At 42.7% G+C, this 22,131-nt stretch overlaps 1 protein-coding gene across 1 annotated transcript in view; it reads left to right on the plus strand.

Moving 5' to 3' along the window:
- MARCHF3 (membrane associated ring-CH-type finger 3) overlaps nucleotides 1-21,521 on the plus strand; it is a 39,872-nt gene extending 18,351 nt beyond the window's left edge. The window contains exons 3-5 of the mRNA XM_075727100.1: nucleotides 1,278-1,485; nucleotides 16,178-16,387; nucleotides 21,363-21,521. Coding sequence (XP_075583215.1) covers nucleotides 1,278-1,485; nucleotides 16,178-16,387; nucleotides 21,363-21,521 — 577 coding nt within the window. The remainder of the gene's footprint in view (nucleotides 1-1,277; nucleotides 1,486-16,177; nucleotides 16,388-21,362) is intronic.
- The last annotated feature ends 610 nt before the right edge of the window (nucleotides 21,522-22,131 follow it).

Raw genomic sequence — 22,131 nt, forward strand, 5'->3', positions numbered from 1 at the left:
ATACTGTTTTACCAGGCAGACTGAAAGGAGCAGGCTGGCTTCTTTACACTTCCCTGCAGTTACACTTGAGTGACGTCTACCTGGGGCAGCCTGCAAAGAGCCAGAAGAGGGACAGAGGGAACAGCTGTGTGCCACCATACATTGTCCACTAGTGAGGTTTTGTCAGCGACAGTGACAAAACCTACTTTTCTGAGGATATCGCCTGAGGTGGTGTGCATGGTAGAGAGAGTTTTTGTTCCAAGACCTCAGCCAAGAGATCGACCTTCTCAGCCTTGAGACTCTTGGCAGTCAGGGGCCCTGCGTTGAGGCTGCAGTGAAGTGGATCCATGGTTCAGCAGCACTGGTGCTCACAGCCTGTTCCTGCTTTCCTCCCCCTGCAGTGAGCCCGAGCACCCCAGGAAACCATGCGACTGCCTTGCTCTTTCCCAAACTATTCCTCTGTAAAACAGAGAATCTCAATAGTTAAAATCAGAGTCTTTAGGTTTTCACTGGCAGGAGGAGCACCCATCCCCCTTTGCACATGAGCACTCTACCACCAGGAAGGTGGGTGCTTTGTGGGAGGCAATGCAGGGGAGAGAGCCACTAGCAGCAATGCAGGAGGGATGTGTTTGGCACAGTCCTCCTTTTCAGTGCCATTAATATCACTCCTTAAGCTGCTTGTGGGGTGTTGTCCCAAAGAGAGGGAAACCCTCTCCAGGAACAGGAGCTTCCTGCCTGCATACACCTGCCCAAAGTTGTGGCCCTGCCTTCACACCACTACAGGGCAAGGTGCTGTGGTTTCAGGTCCAGTAGTCCTTTGCTGTTGATCACTGAAAACAGCTTACCCTATAGGTCAGGGGATCATAGCTAGCATAAGAGATGCTACCCTATAGGTTAGGAGTGACGGCACAGATGATCACTAGCATAAGAGGTGCCCGGCTGAGGCAGGGTTAAAACTTCCCTGATGCATTCAGGGATTTCTTGAAGTGGCTGCTCTGCTGCACTGTGAAGAGGTAGGAAATACAAAGGTACAGAAGCACTTGGTCGTCTGTTTCTCATCTACCACTCTGATGTGTTTTTCACGCTCTATGTTTTTCCCCCCACAGAAGAGATATTTTAAACAACACTACCAAAGTGCCTGCAGCCATTAGCCCAGCAGCTTGGTGTACTAACTACAGAGCAAAGTACGCAAGCTGCAAATGTTTCCCACGTTGTTAATTTGTGACATACATAGAGAAGGAAAGAGAGGCTAGATCACAGCCCCGTATACTGACCAGCAATTTTCTCTCCTCCTCCAGCAGCCCCTTCAATGACCGGCCAATGTGCAGGATCTGCCATGAGGGCAGCAGTCAGGAAGACCTGCTTTCCCCCTGCGAATGTACAGGGACCCTGGGGACTATTCACCGCAGCTGCCTGGAGCACTGGCTGTCGTCTTCAAACACCAGCTACTGTGAACTCTGCCACTTCAGGTTTGCAGTGGAGCGCAAACCCAGGCCATTGGTGGAGGTCAGTACATAGCGCACATCCCCAAAAGCTTAGCTTTAATGAGCAAATGATGTTTGTTTTCATATAGGCATTGCAAAGCCTTTGCAGCTCCGCCAAAGCCAAAGCAAGCTGTGAGTTTTGGGCTTGGCAAGATGAGGGCAGGAGCTCAGGGAAAGGGCAGGAATAACAAAACCCTTACTTTGAACCAAATCAAAACAAGAGAGAAGAATGGGATCAATGGGTTTGCTTCACTGTAAACGTGAGTGAAGATCTGGGGAACAGTGTGCAGCAAATTCCTAGTATACCAGCCAGCTTGGTAGAGGATGGAAGAGACGTAAGTAACAGTTTCTATGGAATGCGAGACATCAGTATGCAGCATATTAAATAATAGGTCAGGAATAATTTTTTTTCTTGCTTTTGGGAGAGCCGTAACAAACCAAGGAGCCTTAGAAACCTAGTTTCCATGTCAAGCCCACAAGAAGGAATTGTTCTTGCTCAGTGTCTGGCATGTTTAGCCGTTTCTGAGTGACCTTTTGGCCTCCTCTTGCCTGTGCACCAGACTCAACAGTGAATTGGACAATTGTTTCTCCTTTATCAATTAAAATTCAGTTTTTGCCAACTATATGTGCTTTAATGGCTGCATTAAGTTTGCCCCTTTTTTTTTTTTTTTTTTGTCCTCAGGAAAAGGAAACAAAAAAAAGAAAAAAGCCAAGATCACTATCTTTACACCGTTAACCATCTTTTTTCTCCCCTCTTTTAATTTGGAAAAAAAAAAGTAAAAATTATGGTTTGTGTTGTAATTAGAAGTGAATTACAAATAATAACATTTTACGAAAGTAATAAGCATCATCTTACTGTACCAATTGGTGACACCGGTGCTTAGATGCTAAGCTTGGGTTCAGGACATGTCCTTCCTGTGCATCTTGATTGTTCTGTAAACTGTAGCAGAACTGGTTGAAGGAGATAGTTTTAAAAATAAGGGGGAGGGAAGGCATCTTGTTTTGCTCTTATTCACAGATGAGAGGATACAGGACAAAACTGACTGCTAGGAAGTGGGTCAGGGGCCCATGCAGAGACGGGGTGAGCAGTTCTCATTGAAGACTACCAAAATTGCTTTACGCTGGATTAAGTTAGGCATGCACATTTTGTGTCTAAGCCTAAGGATATTTTCATTCTCCCTTAGGATCAGCAAAAAAGAGATACATGACATGGTATTTAGCACAAGACCTGTAGTCTTGTCAAGCCTTAACCAGAGCAAGCCTAGGCCAGCTGTATTCAATTGCCTCTGGCTTGTTGTTTGGTGCTTCTAGCAGGACTCCAGCCTCTCCCAAGAAGCTGGTCCCAGTTTGAGAAACTCTGCTGTTGAGTGTTCTCAGGCTGTCAGGGACTGAGCAGCAAAATCTTTATGACTGAGCATTCTCCAGTGAAGATGATAACATCTTCTTTCGGCCAGCTGCTCTGAGCCTGTGCCAAGCAGTTTTCGATTGCGGTTTTGGTGCAAGGACGATGCCACTCTGAATTTGTCTTCTGAAAAGAAATATAAGTGATGCTGAGGCAGTGCAAAGTGAACAGTTTCATTTTAGAGTCCAGCTTCTTCAAGCTGTTCCTTTGCAACAGCTGCTCGTGAGGCTTGCTGTGCACAAATGGGATGTGACATTGTTCTGAGCTAATGATGATTGAAGAAGTTGAAAGCAAAGCTAACCCTGCCCAGGCTGGGGGTATCTAGTCACTTGATCATTCCCTGATGAAGTGAGGCTTCTTTTTGGCAAAAGCAGTAATAAATAATAGTAATGACAACAATAATACTAACAATAATAATGATAAAGCTCTCTTGTGTTTCTCAGCTGAGGACAAATGAGAACCAGGTGCACGAACATTTCTGAAACATAGTACACATTGTTAATTGATGTTTTTCTCTTTACTACCTAATCTTTTCTTGTTTCTCATCTACCACACCACAGTATTTTAGTGCAATAATCAACAATTACGTGCATTTGCAGAAAAGGTCATAAAAAAAAGCAACTGACTTTTTTGAAGTCCTTTGTGATCTTATACAACAAGTATGTTTTCACTTTAGAAGGGAACTGAAGCTCTACTGTTAAAGTTGAGAGCAGCAGAGACAAAGAGTGACTGAGTTGTATGCAAGGGGACAAATTAAGAGGAAAGATTATCAGTCAAACTTCTTGATTTCTATTAGTATAATTTAAGTTTGTCCTTAAAGTTTGTACTTATTTAATACACAGTGCTTTGAAATCCAAAGACCTCCCCATGCAAATAACTGCATCAAATCTGAAAGTTCCCAAAGCATGACTAAAGCAGATGCAAGCTGCCAGATTCCCCCATCTTCTGTGTCCTAAAACCACTGTCCCATCTGTCTTCCTGTATTACAGTATGAGGGCATGGAGGGATGTGTATCAGGTATAGTAGGACTACCTTTCACAAAAACCTGCTGTAATGTTTAGACGAGTGACAAGCCAGAGTGGCCACCTGCTTTTAACAATGGAAATGGTAAATGGTCCTTTCTGTGGAGGTGAATGGTGAGTTTACCAGTGCATTTTAGGAGGTCAAGAGGGACTACTGTACTCATAAAGTCATTTGTAGAGCATAGTATATAGAAGCTTATGCAGTAACTCCTCAGCAGGTCCTATGTCATACAGAGAATATATCCCATGCATTGGTCACTGACAGGTAGTATAAAAATGCTTGAAGCAATCATCATATTCATATTTTCTCCTAGAGATTGTCCATGAGGAAAAAAATAGTATTTCTGACTATTCAAAGACACTTTCTTAAAGGGGCCAAAAAAGAGGAGAACATGGTATTATGTTTTCTCCTCATCCCTTCGCTGGATTGATCACTGCTTAGCTGTGGGTGTGAAGGAAACAAATTGAGATACTTCACTTGCTTTACTTAGAAATGTCATATCTGACTTCATTCCTGCTGTTAGCACCCGGGAGAGGCTGGAGCAGTAGTGGGCTTGAAATGAAGTGACCGGTAAGTGGCATGGCTGGTTGTTCAGCCATATTCCTTCCTCCCCTGTGTACATTATTAGGGAAGCAGCAGAGGATTTCTTGCTGTGCTTGATGATTTGATCAGAACAGGCTAGTGAACCCACAGCATTTCTCCCTTCCACCCCCCGCCATGTTGCTAGTTTGCCATTAATTCATGATGAAATGAAGGCAAGTGTTCCGTACAAATTTATTGCAAGATGGCTTTTTGCCTTCTTTTAAGCAGTTGCCCATGTTCACACTGAGGATGTGGGCCCATGCAGTCAAGCAGGAGATCTTTAGCTCAGATACAAGGGGCATAGCTACAACTGTGTTCTGCCCCCTACATACATCATGTGTAGGATGCAAAAATGCAGGGAGCTCACCTTTGCTTTCTCTCCGCAGCTTATGTTGTGCACAGCAGCGTGGTTTTCCCTGGATTTCTTTTGCAAGGAAAAGCAAAGGAAAAATAGCATTCATTTTGACCTCCATTTCCTCTTTTATCCTTGGTATCTTTTCTCTGTCATAAGCTTCTCTCTGGTCAACTGAGTTTCAAACTATGTGCTTCTTAAGGGAGGTGTTCCTTTATCTATGCCACAGGACATGTTTTTGTTGTCTGGGGAAGAAATATCTCCCAGGAAACGTACAATCTGCTGTTTGATGCCTAAAACCCAACCGGAGAGGCAGGAAACAGTAGTATAGTCTGTCAGGCAGATCCATCCTCTCACCATGGCATTTGTGAAGCTTCAGACATTCTTGGTCCGCTTCTTTTTTTTAACTCAGATTATTTTCTCCAGAAGAATTGTGTTTCTGAGCGATAAATTGGGCATTATGGTGGGGATTAAGCCCTCCAGTATTCAAGGAAAGTGATTTGTTCATTGCCGTCCACCATTTGTGTCTTTTTCTTCCTGCTGCATTGGGTGGAGGAGGTCCATGACTTGTCTTTCATCAAGCCAAAGAAGCACACACCAGGGAATGCACACATTTCACCTCCACCACAGGTGCTTGTCAAAGGCTGGTCAGCCAAAAGGAGTGGTGTCCTTTACAGCTCCTTGTCTCCATACTGTTGGCCTACATGTGTCAAATGTGCCCTGTGTGATTTTACAGTTGCTGGTAAGAATTGCTTTCCATTGAGCCTTCACAGATTTTGTTAAACGGGTGGCTAACACGCTGCTGCTAAGTGCAGAGCCCCCTCATGCCCTACCTGACTTTAAGCACTTACACTGTCTTGCTTACAGACTGAGCTAACTGGGAACTCTTGCACTCCCTCCAGATGACCCTGTTACTGGTGGGACTTTGGCTCAGACGGTGGGCTGGTGCTCCTCAGCTCTCCATTGGGACCTGGGACTTGCTTATTTCTCAGTCATTCATGACTTGCTCACAACAGCTGCACTGGAGAGAACATGATATGTTGTAAAGGAGCAAGAGATGGGTTGTGATAGAAAAAGAGGCTTTTTCATACTGAAGATCACTGAGTCCTTCTGTTCACCTCCCTTCTGGAGGGCACCTGCCAAGCTCTGGCACAGAAAATTGAAACCACCATCACCAATCAGACATAATCTACTGGACCATAAGCTTTCTGTAGCATCTTTGGAGCTGCCATTTGGAGTCACATTTTTGCTAGACAACATGCTGATATTGAGGCACTTGGCAGGCATCAGCAGAGCAAGTCGAGCCATTTCGCTTGATTTCAGAGCTCCTCCTTCAGATTAAGGGGATTGTCTGGAGACTTCCACAGCCCTACAGTCAGTTAAAAGGAGCTATTTGCCAGTAATCCAAAAGACATTATCCATTTACACATGCATGTTCCCCTCAATCCCAGTGCTCATGATACTGCAAAATTCAATTCAAGAAGTACATGCAAGATGTGAACCCACCTCTTCTACATCTAGTACTTCTACCATGTACTAGATGTCCAGCACCCCTGTACAGTCTGCTGGAAATTAGAGGTGTGTCGGATGTGTGCTTGGGCACATGGATAACTTATTATGAATGTGCCTAGGGATGATGCATGTCAAAGAAAAAAGCAGCTGCTGCTGAGTAGCCCGACTTCTTTCTCCCCTGTCTTGGTCACCCCACTGCCAGTGAGGGCCTGGCTACTTTGACACAGAGGACCCAGGCTGAAGCAGCAGAAACTCTAGACACTGGAGGGAAAAAAAGTCTATAATATGGCGGTTGATATATGTATTATAGGATCACAGAACCACAGAATGCTTTGGGTTGGAAGGGACCTTTAGAGGTCATCTAGCCCAATCCCCCTGCAGTGAGCAGGGACAGCTTTAACTAGATCAGGTTGCTCAGAGCCCCATCCAACCTGACCTTGAATGTTGCCAGGGATGGGGCCTCTACCACCTCTCTGGGCAACCTGTTAGACCTGATGTTCCTTGTGACAAACCTGGAAGGATCTCAAAACAGTGAAATCAAACTTCACTAGTTTCAGTAAATTACTTTTATACACCTTCCACTTTTATATAAGCTGCTTTTTTAATGCAGCCAATCCACAGAAAGAAATCCACTCTAGAAACTTGTGACATTATTCACGTAGATGCTTTTGATATGTTTCAGCATAAAGATTAGGCAAGCTTTATATGAGTATTGTCTATCATCTTCATTTCAATTTCCATATTGCATCTATATTGCTTCCACTTGGCTTAGTACAGAAACAGGCACAAAACATGGCAGTACAAATGTATTTATGTGCAATAAAATATTGTTAGAAAATCACCATCTATAACATAAATATGGTATAAGAACTTTATATGACCATGTAAGTCAGGCTTCTATTGCTTGTCAGTTATTTACATGTTTTAAACCAACCAGGATTTGGCATCTATCGGTTCATTTTTTGCAAACAAACAAGCAAACAGAAAGCACATAATTAACAATATGAAACTCATAAGCAAAACAGCATGACTAGAATTAAAAATAAAGTCAGGATAATTATCACAATATTGGGCAGAAATTAACTTCAGTTTTTCCCAGTCTATTGCTGGCTGTACAGCTCATGCTAGATAAGAAAAATAAATTTTAAAATACCCTAAAACCTACATCTATGCATGAAGTAGTTAAGATGAGCTTATATTATAATTTAAAACTTCCAGAAGCCTTACACTGAAATATGAATTTACTTTTTGTGCAAGACATTGAGTCATGCTGGTTTTATCTGTTGGGATTCTTTTTACTTATTTTTGCTCTCCACTGCTCAGTGAAGCAAGTCATTAGCATTAAATTACTGTAATGAAGAGACACCAGATTTGCTGTACATAGTTTGTAGAAGGATCACTCTTAAAGGCAGAAGGAAAATGGTGACTCAGTGTAGTCTCCAACAAGGAAAACTTTTATGAATCTAAGTTTGGAGGAACTGCAGCTGTCAATACAGCACAGTAGGGCTGGGAGCAGATAACTTGAGTGTGTACATCCTCCCTCTCTTCTTTGACCCAAAAAGGGCAAAATAAGAAGAGCAAGGTGATGGAGATGCTTTTGTAACTAGTTGTTGTCAGCTGCGAAAATGCGCCCCTGATACTCAAGTCACACAGGGAGAATTTGAAGCAGCCATGTAGATTTCCAGTAGAAGTATGTCTGAGTTAAAGTATTACGAAAACAAAATAATAAACTCCCCTACACATGTAGTTTTAAAAACATAACCTCTTCAAGACACACTTTCTACACCTAGACTACCATACTCTATTCATTCGTAATGGGGGAAAATCCAGAGACCAAAACTCTTCTCTCTCCTTTAAAGAGAAATGAAATAGTCATTTTATGTTCTTTACAGAAAACTTTTGCTACAGTGCTTGACTGTTCCCAAGCACAATCTTTCTCATAGTACTGGCAGCAAGAATGCAAACAAGAGCAACCCTTCCCCCACCCGCCCCCCAAGAAAAAAAGAAGAAAAGCAAAATCAGTGAAGAGGCTGTGTCTTCAAACCATCACATCTGTAACTGCTCTTTCCTACATTTAAAGGACTAGCAATCAAGGGCAAAAAATGTTGAGGGATGTTCCCAAGAGAAAGTAACTGAACAATCACAGAGGAAATAACTGCTTTGGAAAAGGCCAAATGCTATTCTTTAAGGACTAGCAAGATGAGGAAGGATGCTGTGGGTTTTCAAAGGTACAGCTATTTTTGTTTTAGATAATGGTATTGGTGACTTTTCTTTGGACATCATGATTCTGCAATTCAGTTCTAAACTGCCGAGTTACCATCTCTGTCCTGCTCGTAGCTTTTCCTACCACCAACAGGAGCCAGTCAAAGTTTGCTTTTTCTAGGGGAAAAAAAGTGCTAAGATGAAAAGTTTTATTGCATCTGTTTTTCTGGAAAGCTACCAAGCATTTATTATCTGTCATGTCTTTAGTTTCCATATATTTGAGCTTGTAGATCAGGACATTTGCAATGTGTTGAAATATGTGTTGCCAATAGCAAATCTGCTTTGCTTTTGATTTAAAATGCAAAACATAGTTTTTGTTGATTGATTTTCTTGAAGGCATACATTTGTCCATCTAATTGGGAATACATTAATCCAAAATAGAACAGCAGCTTTGAAAAACATACAGATAAAATGGAGTACTGCTTCTCCCAGAGTCCCACATAATCTTTGTTCTTTGCACATCTTGAAAACTTTTACCTGATACAAGCATCACCTGAAATATAAACTAAAAGTGGATAGTAGGAAAACAGAACAGCAGTAAGCTAGACTAATGTTAAAGAGTACAATATTCTTTAATTTGACCTGCAAGAAATTTCATAGACTTTTATAGTGCAACTTAGCAAGCTCCATTGTTTTCACTATCAGAGAATTACTAATCCTGTTTTTAGACATTAAAGTTGTATAATTCAGAAACTGAACACCACATCTACTGGCCACTGTATTATTGCTACTTGATGGAGCATTGTATTATCAAACTCCTCTTTTTCAGCTGGCAAACTATCCGAAGTCTTGATTGCAAATTCAGTTGTGGTGTGATAGCAACAGCCTGCTGTACTCTCCTTACACTTACCTACCACCTAGCGTTGGTTCCTATCTGCACTATGGTTTATTCTTTTTACAAAACAAAAAAAATTAAAGGTGTATCATACACCACCCTTACAATGAATAACATATTCCTTCCGCTTACAAAAACATGCAAATGAAATTCATTTGCTATTTCAAAAAGTAGCTTTGACTCATTTAGACATCCACAATTAAAATATTCCCTGGAACTTGAGTTAAAATAAGGGTTAAACTTAAATAAGAGCAGACTCAGTTACAAAGAGGCCACAATATCAGCATAACAAAATTACAGGGATCAAATCGTTTAGTTTATAGCTGTCAAAGAGACAGGCCTCTGTCTCTGGGACCAAAGGAACATCTCTGTGAGCTGTCACCATGGCCTTTCTAAAAGCACCCACTGAGGACAGTAACACTGTGCCAGTAACTGAATGTTTGATCTATGCAGGAAACGCAAAAACTGAAATACAAATATTTTTTCAACTGAAAAGTAACTGTCAAGTGTTTGTTTTCCTTGGCAAAACACTAACCTAGAAAAGTTTCCAGTCACCCAAAATGTTTCATTGCACTGAAAACAAACATACATACTGTTCTGGTCTGGGAGACTTTATTTTGAGTTACATGTAGTTAAGCTTAGTTTCAAAACATTTCACTGAAAAAGGTTAAAACAAATTTTTCAAGTAAAAAAGTATTCGAACAAAACTGTTCAGATGTAATTTTTTTTTGGCCAATAAATGGTCCTCCTGGTCTTTAAAAATCTTCTTCATTCAAGAGAAACACTCTAAAAAAACAGGCAGTATCAGTCTGTCTTTGCTGAAAGCCCAAGGCAAAATGCTCCCATTGGTCACTGCTGGCATGAAACCAGAAATGACAATAATTGCTAGCAGTTTTGCTTGTGTGCAGACTGCTTTCATCAAGATCCACTGCAGAGCTATCAGCATGAAGAGAACGAAATGAACTGATATGTTTGATGTGTAATAAGCTATTTTTAGTTCAAAGGGAAGCACATTTAGGGAAGACAATTCCTTCCTGTCTTCTCCCCCCAGCTTCATATGTGATAACTATTTAAATACCCTTAACTAAAAAGCAGTGTGATGGATTTTCTTCATACTCTGTGGAATCTTTGCTGCTATGATAACTCCAGCAACATTTATGTAAAGTCAGTTTTCCAAGGAAAATGTCTTGGAACTAAAAAGGGCTTCCCAGTAGAAACACATTGTAGCCTTAGGATCTGATCTGGAAAACACTATGCATATACTTTACTTAGCATTTGTTAGTCATCTAATTGAAGTTAGACCTATGGAGGTGAGTGCTTCCAGGATTTGGCAATGGTGAAGCAGCTTGTGGAGGTGTTTTACAACAGTTGTCTGCTGGCAGCTCATTTTGGTTAGGTTGGATAAATTCCCAGTCTTAGTTTCTCCAGGATGTTCTGGTTGCCGGTTGCTGCTTGTTCTGATGGTTTCCTTCTCCAAATGTAAAGCTTCACTTTGCTGGCACATCGTATGAATGCTTCACCCTGTCTCCCCTTTCAGACGAGCCGTTCTCCAGTCTCCAGTTATGTTTGCTTAGGCAGGATGAAGTAAACCAGTTAAAAGGAAACTGAGCCCATTTGTTCATTCTTGGGAGTCTAAAGTTTCAGATTATTTGTCAATGTCAAACAAACGTCTCTGTACATTCGCACTGAAAGGGCATTTTGGACAGTTTCATAGATATAATCGTTTCATGTGCAGTTTTAAATATCAGGTAAATTTTTGGAAGCCAGTAGTGGGCTCACAGACCAAAAGTTTCCCAGGGACTGTTGCAAACCCACATTAAGTTCCTGAGCACTAGCATTTACATTCTGTTGAAGGAAGTGTGGAGACCCTCTGATGAAGGTCAAGAGCTCAATTTAATCTTTCTAGGGCAGATAATAATTTAAATTCAACTCTACTTTGTGAAGTAACTGCAACAGATCCTTGTACGTGTATTGCACATGTCAGCGTGTGAGGTGAAGGAGCCTCAGGCATGTTAACAGTGTTTTCTCACGTCAAATCCCTTTCAAAACGTAAGCAAGTTCCTTTATAAAACTGTGTCAGCTTTGGGGTTTTTTAGCCTCTTGGGATGCTGTTCCAGAGATGGATCCTCTGAAGACTGGGAACTTTTTCTGATTCTTACCCTAAATTTATTTATGGCCAACTATATGCTCACTGCAGGGGGGTTGGGCTCGATGATCTCTCAAGGTCCCTTCCGACCCACAGCATCCTATGATTCTATGATTTTTCTTAAGCCAACATTGTCCATTGGCTTAAGTAGCACTTCTCCTTCACCGATGTCTGCCTTCAGTTCTCCCTTCTTTTGGCCATCCCCAAGATGTATTTAGAGCATGACTTTGCTGGTTTTAAAGTCCCTTCTTGTGGTTGTGGGCTTTCCATTTTCTTGATGCATTTTCTGTTTTCCTGTGGAAGCGATCCTGTCTGAGCACAGGAGGAGATCGCCAGTGTGTCTCAGCAAAGCTTTTGCCACTGCCTGCAGGCTTCGGCATGCATTTTGCTGGGCAAAGAGCTGCGTGGTGGAAGATGTTGCCCTGCCCAGACCAATTGCTGCGGCTGCCCTTCGGGGAGTGCCTGTTCCCCGATGGATGGACGGATGGTCTGGGTCATTGCAGCAACACCTGCCCCATTTAGCTGAGCTTGGCCGGGCGGAGAGCCCCTGTGCTGGAGCAGTGCGTGAGGTCCACACGACCGTGGCAGCAGCACCCACTGCCAAAGGGATGGCAAGGACAGCTGGTGGAGCAGGGAGATATCATGCAGCCACAGCCATTAGCTCAGGGTTTGGGAGGGGTGTTTTGCTCCAAAGCAGACCCCATTTGGTATGTGTCACTGTGAGGGACAAGGTGGGACCACACGTTTCTTCGAGGGCCTGGATTCTCATCAGGTGTATATTAGTCTCCAGGCGCAGGGTTTCTTTGCTTGTGAGTCATGAGCCAATACTGGGTTGTGCATCAGGCGCTGCGCTTACCTGTTCTTGAATTAGTGCTTGCTGCCACTGCTAAAGTCAGTTTGTGTCTTTGTTACTCTGGCTCTCCATCTGTGTATCAGGAACAGGAATCACTGTTCACTTTAAGATGGCACTTGATAAAATAGTGCTTTGTCAGGCAGGCCAGCATTTTGCTTCAAACATGACCCTTTTTATGCCCTTTTTTTTTCCCCCCAAAATGGAAATTATTACTGTGAAAGTCTCAATTTATTGCAGAAATAATTGAGCACATTGACACATTTTAATAGGACAGATTTCAGAGTGTCATAGTGCAGATCCGACAGTTGCATCTGGCCTTACATCTCGTTCTTTGCCAGCAGGGTAGTCACTACTGTACTGCCACACTAATTAATTAGCTCAGCACTTTGTTGGGATAGTTGTGTGGGTTTCAGTTTCACAAAAGGATTTGCTGACTTGGCTTTTTAGCTATAAAGTAACTTGACAGTGCACATTTCCAAAACAAAAGACTGAAACCTAGAATCTAAACAGAAGCAGATTTAGAAAAACGTGTGCACTACTTCAGGAGAAAAATACGTGCTATGACTGAAATCCATGCAGCTATTGAAATTACTTGTTCGTTGCTTTTGCCTTCCACTCCAGAACAAGCTAATGAAATTTCTACAGTTTTTAAGGTTAGACTGCAGGGTAGTGGGAGTTTTATTTATTATTTAATACTACTCTTGTCTGTCCTAGGCTCATCTAGTATCTGAATTGCTTGGGTTTGATTCTTTGTTCATAGGGGTCAGACAGGACATAAGGAGTGCGGGGAGCCATTAGCCTGTGAAGCAATCTCACACCATTTTTGTCTGCTCAAACTTTCAATCAAGTTAGATGGCACAGTGTAAAATGCTGTCGTAATTCAAGTACATTGTACTGTGTCTCGTGAAAGTCGTGGGGCGGAGATGACAACACATGCCTTAATGAGTGTGCTTCCTCACGTGCGTGTGTGTTCTTGCTGTTCTTTCTTCTTGCTCAGCTCTATAAACAGTATGTCTTGCACTAGCTGAGCTGCATGGATGTCAATGGGATCACAACAGACTGCAATTCGAGGATGCAGCCTCCACTAAATGGACTCTGAAATGTTGCAGTGCATTCTTCACCGCCCAGTTGCAGGGGGGACAGTCACCACATAGCACTGAGATAAGGAGGTGTTGGCGTTTTAAGGTCTGCCCTGGGAAAGTGGTGAACACCTGCAATTCCCACTGAGACCAAGGAGAAGTGCTGGTGCTCAGCAATTCTCTTGCGGGTCACCTTTTAAAAAAACACTTTTCATAAAACCTTTTCACAGTTACCTTTTAAAAGCAGAATCTCCACTACTAGGCGCTTTCAGTTCCTCTCATTTTCATGGCAGTTTCGCATTACAGGTATTCATGGAAATTGAACAAGCTGAAAGTGGCAATCAGTCCTGTCTAGAAGCAACCAAATAAGACCTGGAAATGTTATGCATGCGCCCTTGGGGGTGTTTTTAAGTAACTGGAATGAAAGCTCCAAGGAAAGTGGTGTGAGCCTTTCGCACATGACTTTATAGTGTTCTCTATAAAGTTACAATAAAATAAAAAGTTGTTCAAATGTAAACATATGTCTCTTTATTTTGTACAAGTTCTAGTGAAGCAAGCTCTGCTTGCAGCCTCTTCCTGTTCTCTCCCCCATACCAGTGGGGTTGGGGGGGTGAGCAAGCAGCTGTGTGGGTTCTTAGCTGCTGGTTGGGATGAACTCACCACACCTGGTATTCTGGTATTTTAAATAATCTTGAGCTTAAGATACCGCCTGAAAGTTAAAAACCAATATTGAGCCTCGCTCTTTAACTAGCATCTTCCCTTATAGCTTCTTATAGTAGTACATAGCAGTTATGAAGCACTTCGCACTTCCTTAGGATTTTAAAAGTATTTAAGCAAATTAAAAGCCTACATCCTGCAAAAAATGTCATGAACATATTTTTGTGTTCTCCTACACTGCTGAGTCATGCATGAAAATGGATCTTAGGCTGCTGAGTTAATGTGTTGCAGTTAAATCTCACAAAAATCCTGTGAAGTAGATAATTTTTTATTTCCATCTGAGAGATGGTGAGGCTGAGGCAAACTTGTCTGCTGATTTGTGTCTTTCTGCTAGTGCCAGATGAGTGACTACGTGTTCCTGGTTGCACTCAATTTCTTGACTGTTGTTTTACCCCATATGAAGATGGAGAGATAAATGGTGTATTTGTTTTCATGTTGTGGGCCAAGCAGGGTCTGAAAATAATAGAGGGGTAGGATACCTAGATGAGCAATATTCATTAGCTTGCATAATGCTCTTAGCCTTGCCCTCTCGTGTCAAAACTCTTGAGTCCTGCTGTTCCTCTGGGTCATTGCCGTAGCACTGTAATAGGGAAGAAGAAAAAAACCTGAGGTGGCTGGGAATAAAGGGCATTAACTGGTAAAGGGATGAAGTTGCCTCCCTCCCCAACCTTATTTTCTGCAGCTAAAGAGACAGGACTTATACTGCCACATAAAATATGCTGGGAGAAAGGAGAGGGCCAAACAGTTTAAGGATGCATGAGCCTTATCCACATCCACTGGCACAGAGCTGCAGTGGCTTTGGTTTCTTGTTGCGCTGATGACAGATAATGCAATAGCTCCCTGGAGGAGGATGACTTTCCTTGCTTTCAGCATGGCCTCTGCAATCAGAGCCGGGGGCCTGGGAGGGACGTGCCAGGCTGGGAATTGATAACTGCGGCCGCACAGGCAGCTGGGGTCGTGACAGCTCACTCCACCTTTCCTGCCTCTTCTCAGCTTTGACTCCTCTGCTTCGATCGTGGGCCCTCTGGGGCAGATGCAGTCCTGGGTGTGTTTGCCCTCAGTGACTAGGCTAATATGCACAGCTCCCAGCCTGGTTGGTGTTTACAGGTGCTACAGTGAGAAATATTTGCTATCCTTTGTAGTACTGTGCATACGATTATATGCTCAACAACAACAATAACAACAACAAAAAAAAGGGATGCTGCAGAGTAGTTTTGACCAAATCCTACAGCTTACATCATTGGCAAAAATTGCAGGGCTTAGTAGTCTTCCTGTTCAAATATTGACTTGAGTGATGAGGTTTTTTTTCTTAAAAGGCTGAACTTCTTTTACCTCTGCTATCTGAAATCCTGTTTGTAGAAACATGGTCATGTAGGCTTGATAGCTGTTCAATCAACTGCTTCAGCAGTTGACTTTCAGGCACTCTGTTTTGCAAAATTAATGTCTTCTTAATAAGAGTAACCTTGTGTGCATTCAACTTCGCTTGCATGCAGATAGCTGAAAGCAAGTTGAAAATGGCCCTGTGAATATTACAAGCAGAGTAAAAAAAAAAATCTTAAATTACATACAAAATATTAACATTTTCTGCACTCGAGTTGTCAGGAGAGCATGTGATTCTTTCCACATTAAGAAGGGAGTTTCTCAAACAGTTCAGCAGCTGAATGCCAGGGGCTGTGCTATATAAAACAGTTTCCCTTCTCAAGGCAGCTTTTACTACAGCTGAATAAACAATGCAGTAGGTACGCATGGCTAGAGGTGCACATCAGCAGGCAGCAACGGGGAGAAGTTCGGGAGGGACCTCTCTAGGAACAGCCAAAGCCAAGCCATGTCCTGCATGTGGTCCATGTTCCCTCCTCAAAGGGGCAGATCTGTGTTTTGCAAGCAAGCAGCTCATCTCGGGTGAAACGTCCTCCCTGTGCTGACGCTTGCTTTGTCTGCATTTTGCCTGCAGTGGCTGAGGAACCCAGGCCCCCAGCATGAGAAACGGACTCTCTTTGGAGACATGGTGTGCTTCTTGTTTATCACTCCGCTGGCGACCATCTCTGGCTGGTTGTGTCTCCGAGGAGCAGTGGACCATCTGCACTTTAGTAGTAGGCTAGAAGCCGTTGGCCTCATTGCACTCACTGTCGCACTCTTCACTATTTACCTCTTTTGGACCCTAGTAAGTATTGGCTTTCTATTCCACTCACAGGAATAAGGGAAGGAACAAATCAGAAAACTAATTACACAGACTGCTGTAGAGCGGGGGGACCATTGTACAGAGCATTGCTTACATTTACCTTCAGTACTGATAAATTTCAGTTACATCTGCAAGAAACCTCTTGGTTCTGCACCATTCAAATGTTCTGGAAAACCAGAAAGACCATTTGCCTTTGGGGTCAGTAATTCCAAAATCCCAAACACCAGAGAGGATAGCAAGAGGGAGACAAGGAAGTAACATGGAAGAGTTCAAGACAGATGCTACAGGAGGGGGTTTCATCAAAGATAATGTGCAAAAGGTGAAAGCACAGTGCACACAAAAGCTTTAGGTGAAAAACCTGACTGCCACAGAGGATTCATGTTTTTTTCTAATCCAACATCTGGCCAGTTTTACAATTCAAAAGCCTTGGATATGGGTGCATCCAATGCTTTCCACATAGCTCATGCTCGTGGCACTGTGGGAAGTCCATGGCAGAACACACCTTACACCCAGGTCTGTAGAAATGTAGCTGCCTTTGCAGTGCAGATTAAATTGCTGCCTTATTCCCATCCTGCACCCAGCTGTGCCGGCACTTGCATGCTGATCCATCCTAAAAGCCATTTATTTTGTGCCAAGTTGTTAAACTGAAATCAGTTCCTGGCCCCAGCACACCAACAAACAGTTGGCCCAGTAGAAATCTAGCAGTTCACTGCAAACCCCAGGTTACTGTTGAGTTTGACATTTCACACCTCTAGCTCTGGTCAGAGGAGAACAGGACAGTGGATGCAGACAGGGAACATTCACACTAACAGGGTAATGGTTGTGCGATGGTACAAGGCTGTGCAGCTCTGAGAAGAAAAGCTCATCTGAGCCTGTGCTGCCCTGAGTGGGGACAAGACCATCCTGCCTGTGGTGCTGGCACAGCCCCTAGTCCCGCAGGGCCAGCACCCACCTCTCCCCCTCAGTGGGCATGGCCACATGCTGTATGGCTGGCCCCTTCCAGCAGTTTTTGATCAGTGTAAACTGCTGAGGAGGTAGCACTCTAAGAACCACATTAACAGAGGTAGCCCACGGCAAGAAACCCCTATGCTGAGCCCAGAGTAAGCTTGGAAAAGGGGAGGTGGAGGGAAACACAAAAACCCCACACTACCTAACAAGCAGCTGCAAGAAAGCTATGAAAGGTAACATCTCATTTACTTCATTCATAACAGTGAAACCCAGTCTCATCCATAGAGGACTGCAGGGTAATTTTAGCAGCATGCAACAGTAGGGAAAGCTCAGAGTTTTGCCTCAGCCTCCTGCAGTTTCTCTTCTTGTTTCTGCTTCCATTTTCTGTGAAGCAGCAGCACTCCCCTTCGACAGGATGGCCATTTACTCCAGCAGTGAGGTGGCAATTGTATTTCCTCCAGTGCTGTGTGTAGACATGTCTGGCAGGTATTCAGTTCAAGCAAACATTGTTCAAATTTCCTTTGTGTATGACTGTCTTAGAAACCCAAATGCTGTCCAAATTACCTAATACACATAATTCACAAGCACCAAAATGGTTGGAAGTTGTAAAGGGTAGGTGCTAAGTAGGTGGATTTAATTACCCATGACACATGGATATATCTGACCTTGCTCACTTAAGACTTCTGCAGCATCTCAGTTGTAATCCCTAACATTGTCTATTGAATTTGCATTGGAAGTGGCAAATATTCCTTCTATTCACTTTATAATTTTTATCCCTTCAAAAGCATACAGAGAAATGTGTTATTGGCACTTGGAGAATATGGTGATAGTGAGCCTGATGTAAACGCATACCGTGGTTGATTTAATTGAAATACAGTATCTTTAATGTCCACTCAGTTGTAAAAGATGTAGTTCCACTCTAATCTATTATGCAGACCAGCAGGAGGTGGATGGGCTAATGAAGCACTATGTTCATCAGGGAAGGGCAAGGCAGGAAGCCTTTCAGGGGCACAGTAACCCTCCTGTTCAGCATGGGGTTAATTCAGTGGGCAGAGCAGAAAGACACGGTGGGAAGGACTCTCAGGCTCTCTTCACAGTACAGAAGGTGCCCTCATTGCCCTTGAAGCATTAGTACTGGATGGAAGAGTTTTGAGGAGGTTTAAATATATCTGCAGATTAAGTCAATAGGCTTGAGTGACAGCATTTTCACACACTTTCTCAGAGGGCAGACAGGCAAAGCCAAGGTAGAGATTTAAAGCAACTACTTTACAAATGGCACTGAGCACCCTACACATGGAAGGCATGCCCTCTCCCTGCTCAGCAGCCTGAGACCCATCATTCATGCAGGAAAGCACCAGCCTGCATTTCGCTTGGGGAGGGCTCCACAACTCCCCTTGCCGTGCAGCAGGGAATGGACCCACACACGGAAGTGCTAACTCCAAAGGGCAGGTGCTGCTGAAGTGCTTGATAATTTTTGGAAATGGGAGAATCCTGTACTGCTTGCTTAAGTTATGGCTGTGGAGGGAATATATTGAGTGCTGTGGGGTAAATTATACACAATGTGATATAATGCTCCTTTAGGTCCTGAAAAATTAAGAAACTAAAACTTCATTTTACTTCCAATAAATCAGCTTATTTTCTCTGGAGGCAAAAACTGGCATATATATTATTTACACGCCACAGTTATCCCAGTGAGCAGAGAACAGGAGACATGCTATTTTTAGCATCCAAGAAGCTATTTTATCCCTTCCCCTAAAACAGCCAAGTTCTCCATAAAATGCTGCTGCTTTTCCTCTGCATTTAATCACTGTAACTGATGTACACACACAAAAAAGCCTGCTACTCCCAAGAAGAAAGCTTCAGACACAAACCAGAGATTGCTATTTAAACCAAGAATTCAGGGCCACTCTCTGCTTTCTCTTGCATGCAGGTAATCTTGACTCCTGTAAGATCAAGTGGCCAGTAGGACTACAACAGGATTTGGCCCTGTAGCTTCCAGTACAACATAACTGCTGGTTTAAAACAAAGACTAGCCCAAATTAATTCAGAGTAAGTTAGAAAGATAGACAACCCCCCACACCCTTACTATCCTATTGAAGAGGCAAACAAGGGAGTTTAGCATGCCAAGGACGAATGTAAATCTGGCCTTTGTTCAGCATCTCAAGAGTTTAGCACCCAGTGTAACAGCTTAGGGTGAGTAACTGTGGCTCTGCCGAAATTCAGTAGCTGATATCACTTGGAAACTGCCTCCAGGCAAGAACCCATTGTAAACAAGCTGTCAAACTTAACTAGCATATCCTGTGAAAATGCCTTAAACAAACAAGCAGTTAAAGCCTGGCTTAACAACGCAGCCATTTCTCAAAGTCTCATGTGATGCTACTTGAAAAATCAACCTAAACTGTAGCTCACTCCTCTGAAAGCAGTCACTGCATTTTGCATGGCATTCATCCTTGCAGGTGTTTTTTTTCCACCTCCTCCCTCTACTGCATGATTTCTGCTGATACTGCAGTGCCTTTTTAAAAGAGATTTCTCATGTTCTTTCATATACGATATTCCACAGAAACGAAGATGCAGACTGCTTTACCTTCAGGGGGAGCAGAGGAGATTGAAAGGTGGGGAATCCATTCATCTGTTGGAAGAGCTGTCTTTGGGCAACTGCTTAGTGAACTAAAGCTCTACAGGTTTCCCGTATTAACAGCAGACAGCTGTAGAAAGATCTAATAAAAAAAACTCCAGAAAGTCTTTTTTGTCCCTAGTAGGATTTTATAGTAAGGTAAATAATTTATATAGTTAAAAGCACCCTTTTTGCAGTAAGGAAAGGGTTGTGAAAGAAAAATTCATAGGCACGTATATTAGTTAATATCCCTCCATACCTCACTGTCATTGCTGTAGGGGTAGGAAAGCAAGCAGCACAGCCCATTTTGACAGCAGCACACAGAGCCACTCCTCTGCAGAGTCAGCAGCATCTTCCACCCACCTGTGCAAACCAAGCATATTATTACCTCCAGCCTTTATGGCACCCTCTGCCCTCTGAATAGCATTGACCTACATAAGTGGCACATGTGCATAAAAATCAGTGACAAATGACCAGCTGCACATGAAGACAGAACAGCTAACAAGACCATTCCTTCTGTGCTCACTGCATGGGTCCCTCCTGCCCACAGCTCAAGAACACAATAATTGTCATGTGGCTCATTTCACCCAAAAGGTCCCATGCCAGTTTACAGGTGGTTTGTTTGGGTGTTTTGTTTTTTTTTTTTTTCCAAAACTGCACATGTACCTCATCTTACACAGACATAACTCTCTCACTTGGCTGTCACTAAAATAAGCAGTAAACTTTTAAGAAAAAAAATACAGAGCCAAGCTATCTTGTATATCGGTAGCAGTTAGTCATTGCTCTTCCACTATTGGCAGAACCACACTAAGGTTGAAATTGGTTAGCTGGTAACAATAAAAAAAATTCAAAGACAATCTAAATTGAGTTACACACATTGTGGCAGATGGCTCACACTCACTTTGATGCATCTGTGCCATCTTGAATTTGATGCATTCAGCAACAAAGCATTACAAGGTAGAAAATAACAACCCTGTCAGTGTTTGCACACAGCTTAGCTACCTGCAAGCCTTCACCATCCAGCCAATTACTTATTTGTCAGTTTAATAACTTGCAGCATGACAGTACCCCAAACTCATTCTTATTGCAAGTGACTGCCAATAATTCTAGTTCTTGGGAAAGACAGAAGCATGATGTCTGATTTTTTCATGTTACAAAAAAAGGGAATGAGAGGAGGCAACAGCTGAAAGTAGGGCACAGGTTGCTTTTCTTCTCTGCTGTAGCAGCTTGGAGAACAAGCCACCTACATGGTGGGTCTCATCTTTATCCCACCCAATTTAGGCTGTTTACCAGCTTTTTGTTCCACTTGAAGGCATTTCCCCCCACCAAACCCCAGCTGATTCCTTGGAGGACCACAGTGACTCTAAACACAGTGCATCTCTCTTCTCTCCCCAGGTATCCTTTAGGTATCACTGTAGATTATACAATGAATGGCGTCGGACGAATCAGCGAGTGATACTCCTAATCCCAAAGTCTGCCAACATCCCCTCCAATCAGCAGTCCCTCCTGGGCCTGCAGTCCCTCAAAAGGAGCTCAAAGGAGACAATTGTTTGATTTGGGCAGTTCTGCACAAGGGCCTGTACTAAAAGTATTTTCCTCAAACTCACTGGGGTCAGACTATTCTGATTTACAAACTCTTTGCAGAGGAATAAATAACTGTTCGAATTCAAATCATGGATGCTGCAATCATATGATATTTGCTAAGCTGCCAAACTTGTTTATTTAGCAGATACTGTATGGAATTCTACAAACTCATGTTAATACTTGCATCATCAAGTGATGCAAACTTTTTTTATTGTTTAAAATATTAAACTATGATAATCAACAATGCAAAACAGGTTTTAAAAGTGCTTTGTTTTTATCTTTTCCTGTTCCTAAAGTAGTAATACTGTAGGTAGCTGAACAGTAACCAGTGCTGTTTTTTCTTTCCTAAAGCACAGCAATGGTATTCCCCCCATTGATTTTATGTGAAGGTCCTTTATGCCAATATTTTGTATTGTTAAAACGTGTGTAATGAGCTCTACAAATTGGCATATTATTTAAATGCTATAAAGTGATTAGAAAATTATCTTCTCTGTTTCCTATTTGGTAGGGAAGTTACGATAGGAAAATTCTTTAGTAATAAATATAGCATGCGCAAGAGAAAGAAGTGATACAAATTGCA

Source organism: Pelecanus crispus, chromosome Z (assembly GCF_030463565.1).
Source record: "Pelecanus crispus isolate bPelCri1 chromosome Z, bPelCri1.pri, whole genome shotgun sequence".
In the NCBI taxonomy this organism is placed as follows: Eukaryota; Metazoa; Chordata; class Aves; order Pelecaniformes; family Pelecanidae; genus Pelecanus; species Pelecanus crispus.